General features: G+C 27.5%; 1 protein-coding gene across 2 annotated transcripts; it reads left to right on the top strand.

The window, feature by feature from the left end:
• Positions 1 to 6781: 6781 nt before the first annotated feature.
• On the top strand, positions 6782 to 10661 carry LOC131610329 (AP2-like ethylene-responsive transcription factor At2g41710). Of its 2 annotated transcripts, none has more exons than XM_058882246.1 (8): positions 6782 to 7284; positions 7411 to 7419; positions 7519 to 7607; positions 8156 to 8229; positions 8298 to 8348; positions 8591 to 8652; positions 8799 to 9409; positions 10219 to 10661. In XM_058882246.1, the coding sequence occupies exons 1-8, from the start codon at positions 7005 to 7007 to the stop codon at positions 10273 to 10275; spliced, it is 1233 nt and encodes a 410-aa protein (XP_058738229.1). In that variant the 5' UTR covers positions 6782 to 7004; the 3' UTR covers positions 10276 to 10661. The 2 variants fall into 2 exon arrangements, with proteins under 2 accessions (XP_058738229.1, XP_058738228.1); XM_058882245.1 differs by having other exon boundaries at positions 6785 to 7284; positions 8793 to 9409.
• Positions 10662 to 11170: the final 509 nt, after the last annotated feature.

Below are 11170 nucleotides of genomic sequence, written 5' to 3'. Positions count from 1 at the left end.
TATCCGAAAAACAACAAAAAAAAAAAAGAATTTGGATAATTCGGATATGTATATCCGAAAACACCCAAAAAAAAATTAGAATTTTGATTAATTAAAAAAACCTCAAAAATTAAAAAATTTGGAATATTAATTAGTTCAGATATCATAAAATTGATATAATTTATAAGTTATGAATAATAATAATGATAATTATACTATTGATATTTCTATTCTAATTTCAATTATAAATTAAAAAATAAAACTCATAAAAAATTTAATTTTTTTTTGATAAAGTTCATATTAATAATTATTAAAATTATAACTAATACAATTATGATATATAAAAAATAAATACATTAATAATTATTCAATAAAAATTTAAAATAAACAAAATCAAGTAAGAATAAAATTATTTACTACTTTATTCATATTTTAATATAAATTTCGAATTACATAATTTTTTAAAATAATAAATAAAAATCACAATATAAAAATTATTTTAATTATTAGTTATGATTAAATAATCATTTTTCACTTAGTTTGAAAAAATTACAAGAAGATTTTGTCCTAATTCTATTTAGTGAATAAATTATATATGTAATTTTATATAATTCAAAATTTACTTATGAAATATAATAAGAATATTTTTTATTTATATAAGTTAGTAAAATAATTTTTAACTTTAAATTTTTTTGGTAATTTTGTTTATAAAATAAATTTTTTTTAACTATAAAATTGTTTTTTAAAATTAGTTTATAAAATGATTTTTTTATGTATCATAAAAAATAATAAATAAATAGTAAATAAATATCTTTATTATTATTAATTTATATATATATATATATATATATATATATATATATATATATATATATATATATAAGGTGTTGATTTAAATATTAATTAGGTTAATATTATTATTATATGATATATATTTAATAATATATTTTAATTAATACAAATAATTATATTATTAGTTGTATTGATTTATCTTTATTTTAACTTTTGAATAATTATTGAGTTTTTTCGAATATGTATATCCGAAAAATTTCAAAATCAAAAATTAGAATATTTCGGATATACTATCTCCGAAGACACCCCTTTTAAAAAGAATAATGTTTTTGGAAGTACATCTTCGAAGTTAATTTTTTTAAAAAAAAATCTTTGAATATACTTCTGAAATAACTTTAAAAAAAATGCATTTGGAGATGCTCTTCTTCGAAAATATAGAAGTATTTAAAGAAGGTAGGAGGTTGATAGATAAATTGTTTGTATTAGGTGAAACTCTTTCCTTTACTTTAGGAATGAGTTTTACTTGGTAGAATTTAGATCAACTTTAAATTAGAAAGAAGGTTGAAAAGAGTTGCCCTCTTTGGAGATAAGAACAAGAAGTGTCTCAATGATAAAGTTATCGATGGTTTCCAATTCTAAAAATCCTTAAATAATAAAACCTGAAATTTTTTCATAAACAGCATAATATCCTCGAAAAATAAACACTTTAATATTTACAATTTTTAAATAAATAATTAATAATACTATGAATGATTTTGAAATGAAAAGTATATTAATATAAAATATTTTCTATTATTTGGAGATAAATTATATAAAATAAGTTAAACTAAATGATAAATTATATTAAAGAGTAAAGATTAATTTTGGTCCCTCACAAAAATTATAGAACTCAAATTAATTTCTGACAAAAAATCCAATTTAATCCCTTATAAAATTTAACTGGGCCATATTAGTCCTTTCGTACATATTTTTTTTAAATCAATTTTTTTCCTACTTGTATACTGTGACTGGACTGTCATGTTGAATTTTATTTTATTATATGTTTTTTTAAATACTAAATTGATTTTTAATTTCAATTTAATTTTAAACAACTCATATTTAAAAACATCAAAAAAAGCAAAAATGTATTCCTAAAAGAATCGAATCAAGAACCTTTAAGATACGTCATATATTTGGCCACTAGGCTAATGTACATTGGGAATAAATTATTCTCATAATTTACAGTAATATTAAATATTTTTGAATTTAAAATAAAAAATAAAAAATTCATAAGATAAAATGATAGTCATTTTAGAACTACACCAATTATTTTTAATATTTTTAATAATGGATGACTAACTTAATAATTCAGGATAAATATTTACTTATTTATTTATTTAAAATAATTCATAAATAGATATTTACTTATTTTAAGTAATACACGTATGTAAATTAAACAACACACAAATAAATATTTACTTAAAATTAATCAAACACACAAATAAATATTTACTTATTTCAAATTAATTAAATAATAATTAATTAATTAATTAATTAATAATTAGTTAATTAATTAATTAATTATAATAATAATAATTCAATTAATTATTAAAATGTTTAATTAATTCAAATTAAAAAATAAATTAAATTTAAAATGATTATTTAATTAAAACAAATAATAATAAATTAATTTATTAGTAATTTATGTAAATATTAATTTTTTATTTTATTAATTATATTTACGATTTATATTTTATTAATTTTAATTTTAAATTTATGTATTATTTGAAATAAATAAATAAGTAAATATATATTCTGAATTATTAAGTTAAAAGTAATAATCATTAGAAATATTATCAACCAGAACTGATTGGTATAGTTGTAAAGTAACTACCTTTTAATCTGAAGGGACTTAGGTTCAAATTTTTTATTTTAAGTTCAGAAATGTTTAATATTATTACAAATCATGAAATATTAGTTGTAAGAATCAATGCACCTTCAGAGAAGGCTTTTTTAACAATATATGGGCCTTCATAATTAGAAGTCCACTTGCCATAGGAATCAGAGTGGATAGACAAGATCTTTTTGAACACGAGGTCGCCTTCTCTGAATTCATGAGGACGGAGCTTCTTATCAAATGCTTTCTTCAGCCTCTTATGGTACAACTAACCATGACACAAGATTGTCGTTCTCTTTTCTTCAATCAAGATCAACTAATCAAACCTGTTTTGACATCATTCAACTTTAGTTAATTTGCTTCCATCAAGACTCACATTGACAGGATCTCAACTTCTATGGGGAGTACTACTTCCATGCCATAATCTAAGGGGAAAGAGGTCGCCCTTGTTGAAGTACGGACGAACGTCCGGTATCCATGCAAAGCAAAAGGTAGCATTTCTGTTCTGCCTTATCCGCTTAAAAAATGAGGCGAAGCGGATTTTGCCCGTGGACTTTTTGTTATTTTTTTATTTATAATGAAAATTGAATAGTTGGTTAAGGAGTTTAATTCACTAATTTTTTAAAATGTATTAGTAAAAAAATTGAATGTTTCCTCTTTTTATATAAATATAATTTTATTCTATTATTTTAAAAGTAGGTTTTTTTCCATTTGTTTCATATGCAGTCGGGCCTATCCCTCTATTCCATCGGTGTTCTGTTCGATTATTGAAGCATCCATTTTTGTTTTGTTATTCTTCTTCTTCATAGACATATACGTTTAAGATAAATTTCAACCCAATCTTTCTATTTTTGATATTATATGCAGAGTGAGACAAATACTTAAATAGCCCAATAAACTTTGTAGAGATGACACACTTACTAACTAGTTTTAGATTTGTTGCAGTTCTAGTATTGTACATTTGTACTATCATGATCTCAAGACAAATTTTACAAAAAACTTTGATTATTTTCTTGTTCAGGATATGACTATGCCTTTGAAGTTTCTGCATTTTTACTTGTTAATATTTGGAAATTCAATTAATTATTGACCTTGATATGTTTAATTTTTCTCTAATAGATTGATAATTGGTCTTTTATTGGCACCAAGTTGTTGCGTGTCAATCATTAAATGATATTTTTTTGACAAAAATAATGTGTTCTAAAACATTTAACATAGTCATTATAAATATAAGGGTTAAATATGTTATTAGTCCTTATAAATTTTTCAATTTCATTTTTCCTTCAATCAATGGTCCTTCTAAAAAATTTTATTCGCTATTTTTGTCCTTCATACTAATGTCTGTTAACAGAGCTGACGTGACACTTACACGTGGCAATATCAGCGTGACAAAGATGCTGACATGGATGTCACATGGCATTTTGTTTCCATTTTATGTTTTTTATATAAATTTTACTTGTAGCGACAAATATTTCGTTGCAAAATTTGTCACTAACATGAACATCATTTAAAAACTTAGAAACCGTAACAAAATTCTAGCTAGTCTGCAGCTAATCCGTAACTAATTCAAACACATCATTCTTATGATCTAGACTTCGTTATTTTTCTTGTTTTTTTTCAAAAAATTTTATCACATTATAAAGATCTCTCCCACAAAAATTTAAATTTTTTTGACTTGAGATGAATTAAATATGAATTTTTTTACAAGTCGATTTTCTTTAAAACAGAAACAAGGAAAACATTAGCATATGATTGAGTTTTAAGCTATTATTTTGCAGGGAGTTATATCATAACACATAAAAAGGAACTACAAATTTTCATGACATTTCGAATAAGTCTCGATTTATTTTGATTTTTTGATCAAAACACATTTAAATGTGTTTTTTTTCAAGTCACGAAATGATAAATTTAACTCTATTGATGGTAAAACAACTGACAATGTTTTTCTTGATAATGTTTTCCTTGTTTCTGTTTTAAAGAAAATCGAAACAGCCTATAATGTTTCCCTATAAAATAATAGCATAAAACTTAATCATATGATAATGTTTTTCTTGTTTTCGATTTATAGAAAATCGACCGTAAAATAATTCATATTTAATTCTTCTCAAGTAAAAAAAAATTAAATTTTTGTGAGAGATATTCTTATAATATGATAAAGTTTCTTGAAAAAAGTCATGAAAAAAATGAAGTCTAGGTCATAAGAATAATGTGTTAGAATTAGCTAAAAATTAGATGCGAATTAGCTACAGTTTAGGTACGATTTATGGGTTTTGTATGATGTTCATGTTAGCAACGAATTATCTTTCACTATAAATAAAATTTATATAAGAAATAGGGACAAAATGCCACATGACATCCATGTTAGCATCTTTGTCGTGCTGTCCCGATCATAATTGTGGGGATCGAACTGTGGTCCTCCCTGCCAAGTTCAGCGTCAATCACCACTGAACCAATTAACGATTTATTAACCCTAAATATAATTTATTTGTGTACAAAACATTGTTTTTTTTTTTTTTTAATTATAAGTTTGAACTCATTAACATAGATTTGTTATTTTTTTCTTTATGTTATTTTTTTTCTTTATGTTATTTTTTTTCTTTATGTTATTTTGTTTATATTGAAGAATATGCCAATGACATTAAGAATTAAGAATGGATGAAGTTCTATGGATAATTAAGAAATATCTTTTGTAAGTCTCGTGATTAAATTTTTTATAATAGGTAATGGTAACTCGTGCCCTTAAATTAGGAATTAAAAGAAAAAAATATTGTTTTAAAAATTGTGTACTGACTTTAGTAAAAATATAAAGTTAATTATTTTTTTTAATATAAACTTTTTATAAGTGGATTTCTTAATTTGTGTGTTTTAACACTATCCTTTTATAATTTATATATTAAATCAAATTGTAAAAAAATATTTGGCAAAACAATTCACCAACTTGTTAGTAAAAAGAGCATACTTAACTTTAGACATTTAAATTTATCCACCTCATTCCGACTTGCTTTTGAATGGATTTAACGAGACGGAACTAAACGGGATGGGGTGAAGCTTTGCCATTAAGGTTGTCAGAATCGAATTTTTATCTTGACTCGTTTTACCTAGGTAAAATCGAAACGTAAAATCAGAGTTTACATCATATTAAAACATTAATTATTTAAATTTTTAACTTAATTATAAAATAAAAATATACTATATCATCATAATAAAGTGTAATATTCACATACTTGTATCAAACTACATAAATTGTCCAGCAAATCATAAAATGTAACATCCAAAAGATTATAAAAAAACAATAGTTTCATAAGTTTTTCAAGTTCTAAAAAATTTGTTGTTCATCTTCATCTTCAACTTTATCAAGAGTTCAATCCTTCTACAACACCGTCTTCATTAGAACATTCATATTTGACTTGATTAAATTCATCTCCAAATGTCAAATATTCTTTAATATTATAATCAAGATATGAATGTGAATAAAATTAAAAATCCATAGACAAAATTTAACGGGCCAAAATATAAAATGTGATTTATAAATTTTGACAAAAAAGAAAGTAAAATCAGGTCAAAGAGTAAAATCCAACGATTTATCATGATTTCACCAATTTCAGAAAGATTTAAATCACTTAAAATCGTTTCGGAATACAATTTTACCTAAAAAAGTTTTTACCTGCGATTTAACACGAAATGCTGATCTAAAAACGTGAAATTTATAGAATTTAAGTTTTAAATCGAGATTTTAACAACCTTTTTTGCCATCCATACCACAAACATCTTAATAATAAGACTAAATAATCTTAATAACTTACTAATCACATAAAAGAAAAGGTTAAAAAAATATAATTATAGTTCACTTCTAAAACTTTTTTATCAAAATATTGATTATAATCACATAAAAGAAAAGGTTAAAAAAATATAATTATAGTTCACTTCTAAAACTTTTTTATCAAAATATTGATTATTTCTATTATTATTTATTGATTATAACAGGTGACATGTAGTGGCTAGGTGGGTTTGATTTGGAAAATAAAAATGGAGCCAACAGCAGACAAGTGACACGAACAAAATAACATGCATGATTCTGTCATAACAATAATAAAACGCATCGAATGCCATTATTACCCCTCCCATCGTCCTAGCCGTTACATACGCCAAAACCCTCAATTAATCCAATTGACCAATCTGTCATTTCAAAAATAGAAAAGGACATTTCCGTAACTAACCACACACCTTCTCCTTCTTCTTTCTTGTTCTAGTTATCTCTCACTCCACTGCAAGCAACAAAAAAAAAACACTCGTCTTTTTAAATTCTAAACACAGTGAACAGTAAAAGCTGAAGTTAGGGTTAGGGTTTGGTTTCTCGATGGCGTCTTCTTCCTCCGATCCCGGAAAGTCCGCGGAGACAGCAGAAGCTCTGGTGGCGGCGAACGATCAGCTTTTACTGTACAGAGGATTGAAGAAAGCGAAGAAAGAGAGAGGCTGTACTGCCAAAGAACGAATCAGTAAAATGCCTCCGTGTGCCGCCGGGAAACGTAGCTCCATCTACCGCGGTGTTACTAGGCATAGATGGACTGGTCGTTATGAAGCGCATCTTTGGGATAAGAGTACATGGAATCAAAATCAGAATAAGAAAGGAAAGCAAGGTTTGGCTTGTTGAACTTAAGTCAGGTTCAAGGTTTTGTTTGATGATTAAATTGTTTACTTACGTTTGTTATTTTTGTGTTGTTCATTGATTGTTCGACGGAAATTTGTCTTTATGATGATGCCAGTTTACTTGGGTGAGTTTTCAGTGTGATGCTACTTTTTTTATTGAATTTTCTGATGCATTGTTATCATTGGTGATGTGATGATGTTTGTTGATTATGGGTTTTTGATAGGGGCTTATGATGATGAGGAAGCAGCGGCTAGAGCGTATGATCTTGCTGCTCTGAAATATTGGGGTCCTGGGACTCTCATTAATTTTCCTGTAAGTGTATTGCTTGCAAGGTTTTATGCTTATTTTAGAAATAGTTTGGATTGGTTGCTTTAATTCAGAAATGTCATATGGTTTTGTGATTTGTGTTTTTTCATATTGCTTGATAAACATGGTGGCCAGGGCCATTCATTTCCTGTTTTGTATTTTTCTTCAAAAGATTTTTATGGAAATTGCTAGAATTTGTCTTTTGCGCAGAGCCATGTTTTAGTAGATCTGGGAGTTTGTGACTCTAAAGTTACCTCCAATTTTGTACATGTGTTAGATATATGATTATGATGCTTTCTTTCCCCGACATGTTAAATGGTTAAGAATCATAAAATGGAAATGTTTTGTTGGTAACTAAAATTAGACATTTGATACTATATAATCCAGTGGTCTCTTTGAAAGGAAATGGACGGTATCTAACCACTTCTTATAAATAGAGTAATTTTTATAGGAAGTTTGATATGTGTACTGCAGGAGACTGATAATACCAGAGATCTCAACCACTTCTTATAAATAGAGTAATTTTTATAGCAAGTTTGATATGTGCACTGCAGGTGACTGATTATACAAGAGATCTCGAAGAAATGCAGAACGTTTCGAGAGAAGAATACCTTGCGTCTTTGCGTCGGTGTGTACATCTCTCACAAAAATATTTACTTGTAACCTACTGCTGCTTACATGATATGTTTGATGCAGGAAGAGCAGTGGGTTTTCAAGAGGATTAGCAAAATATCGTGGACTCTCAAGGTGCGTATCTAACAAATTGTTTTAACTGAAATTGTCTGTCAATGAAATTCTTTCTTACCTACATTCACAGCCAAGTCTATGGGTATGTGTGTAACATTGACCAAATCTTTCTTGGCTTTACAATGGAGCTACAGTTCTTCCTGATCTGGTGTAGCTGTCATCCCATTTATAGATTTTGTCATGGATTTGATGTTAACATTAATTATGCATTTCATTTTGCATGTGGTGGTATAAAAAATTAGTCGATGGGATCCATCATATGGCCGAATGACTGGATCGGATTACTTCAGTAGTATGCATTATGGTATGTGGTTATCAGATTTTAACTTCAAGCTATTCTTCTATTGAATGAAGTTATATGAACTAATTCATTTGTGGTCCTCCTTTGACTGTTTTATCTGCACGATTGCTACCATGTATCTCACCTTTTTACAAACATTGAAGGTGCAGGGGATGATTCAGCTGCAGAAAGTGAATACGTTAGTGGTTTCTGCTTAGAAAGAAAGTTTGATTTAACAAATCACATCAAATGGTGGGGATCTAATAAGAATCGACAACCTGATGCTGGAACAAAACATGGTTTTGCTGGAGATATTTACAGTGAACTGAAAACATGGGAACAGAAAGTCCAACCAACAGAACCATACAAGATGCCAGAGTTGGGCCGGCTCCACAATGAGAAAAAGCATAAAAGTTCTTCAATCTCTGCCTTAAGTATATTATCGCAGTCTGCTGCTTACAAGAGCATGCAAGAGAAAGCGGCAAAAAGGCAAGAAAATAGCATTGATAATGATGAGAATGAGAACAAGAATATAGTCAATGAGTTGGGTCGTGGGAAGGCGGTAGAGAAACCCTCAAATCATGATGGTGACAATGATCGGCTTGGCATTGCAATGGGAATGAGTGGGGCGTTGTCTCTTCAAAGAAATGTTTATCCATTGACGCCATTCTTGTCTACACCACTTTTGACAGCCTACAACACTGTTGATCCACTGGTAGATCCTGTTCTCTGGACATCTCTCATTCCTATGCTTCCTGCTGGCCTTTCTCGTACAGCTGAGGTTGGTATAATGACTAAAGTATTTTACTTTATATACATGGAAGAAGATTACATAAAAATTTCATTTAACAGTGCTGTGGGTTACTTATAGAAGTCTTTTCTTTAGTAATGATCTGCATATAAATCATGTATTATTAATATTAAAAATGAAAAATACATTCAATTGGAAAGGAAACTCGGTATAAATAAAATAAGGAATATGCTTACAATTGTTTTTTGGGTACTTGGTAATAATTAAAAAATTGAAAGTAGTTAATTAAAAAAGTAAAGCATTTTTAAGTTTCCAATGTAACAAAGGTTGTACTTTTCATTTAATACTTGTTATCTCTTGATTGATTGTTAACATTTTTTAGCAAGACTCTAATCTACACGAGTGTTTGTGCATCCATATTCTTTATAGTATTAGCATGATATTTTTAAAAAATTTCATTTGTATGAATCTGGTGAGTACATGTTTATGAACATGTGTTTTCCATTGCCACTAGACGAACCAGATACTGTTATTAATGTGAAAATTTATTTAGATACAATTTTCATTAGTTTTAACTTATGGGAGCTTCAAGTTAAGTTATGGTTCTTCCCCTGTGAAACAATTCCATAAGAAGTTTATAGAAGCTATTGGAAAAGTTACATGAGAGAACTTCTTTTGATATATTTCGATTTTTGAAGTACTTCTTAAGAAGTCCATCCAAACAGGTTCTTGGATCAGTGTAATGAATGCAATAATTGTTCAATTCAAAATCATCAGTTATACTATTTATCACATTTTTGTAGGTTCACCTTACCAAGAACATTTGGATTAATGTGCAGGTTACAAAGACAGAGACAGATTCTTCAACGTACACTATGTTTCAACCAGAGGAGTAATTAGAAATCTGAATTTCTAATTGAAAAAAGCCAAACACCCGAAAGCTGAGCTTGTACCAAACAAACAACAGTGTAAAGTTCTAAAATCTGAAGAGCTCAAGCAAATCTTAAGTAATGCCCCCATGGCCTTTTGCAAATATCTCATGTATTGCAGAGGTGGAAGAAAAGAAGTTACCATAGTTTTACATTATGAAATAGATATATAGGATTATAGCACAGATATTTACATTTCAAACCAGATATGTACCAGTTGATATCTCGATCATGTATATGCAGTCAGCATTAGACAAATTTTGAATTTATGCGGAGTATTCTGTACAGAATATGAGATGAACTTGCATGGCCATAAATCGATTTGCATAGAAGTATTTGTATGTTTCTTTTAAGAGCTAATATATTTCTTCATTGGTTACTAGAAATAGAGTACTAGTAGGATGAAAATAATTGGCTAAAGGATAAATTTAGTTGAGATACTTTGGAATGCCTGTTATATATAGTGGTTTAACCTAGCTTTGCAAAATGTTGGCTTGAAAATGTCCTGACTTCTATAGTATACCTGTGGTGGCTTTGCCTTAACTAAGCGGGGCGTTGTTTCAAGATTAAGAATTAAACTTTTAGGAATATTGCTTAAAAAATGGTTATACACTTATACTCATGTTTCTTGGGAGTTTGAAGAAAATTTATTTTATAATTTCAATGATTTTAAGATGAGAATATTCATTCCCATAAAATTTCACATAATTTTTTTATTAAAAAATATAACTATTAAATCCTTGAACCAAACGCTCTGTTTTATTTTATTTTTAGGAATTGCTATTTTGATAGATGTGTTTTATTACAAAGTCAAGCCAGCAAAAAAACAGATCAGATGATTTAAAGTGTGGTAGTACATTTA

Source organism: Vicia villosa, linkage group LG6 (genome assembly GCF_029867415.1).
Source record: "Vicia villosa cultivar HV-30 ecotype Madison, WI linkage group LG6, Vvil1.0, whole genome shotgun sequence".
In the NCBI taxonomy this organism is placed as follows: domain Eukaryota; kingdom Viridiplantae; phylum Streptophyta; class Magnoliopsida; order Fabales; family Fabaceae; genus Vicia; species Vicia villosa.
This window is presented reverse-complemented; position numbering and strand designations above follow the sequence as displayed.

Excerpts from the sequence above, each read along its gene's own strand:
- LOC131610329 (XM_058882245.1), top strand. The coding sequence starts at position 7,005 with ATGGCGTCTTCTTCCTCCGATCCCGGAAAGTCCGCGGAGACAGCAGAA. Across the intron at positions 7,608-8,155 it reads GGACTCTCATTAATTTTCCT|GTGACTGATTATACAAGAGA; the intron begins GTAAGTGTATTG and ends TGTGCACTGCAG. Across the intron at positions 8,349-8,590 it reads AAATATCGTGGACTCTCAAG|TCGATGGGATCCATCATATG; the intron begins GTGCGTATCTAA and ends ATAAAAAATTAG.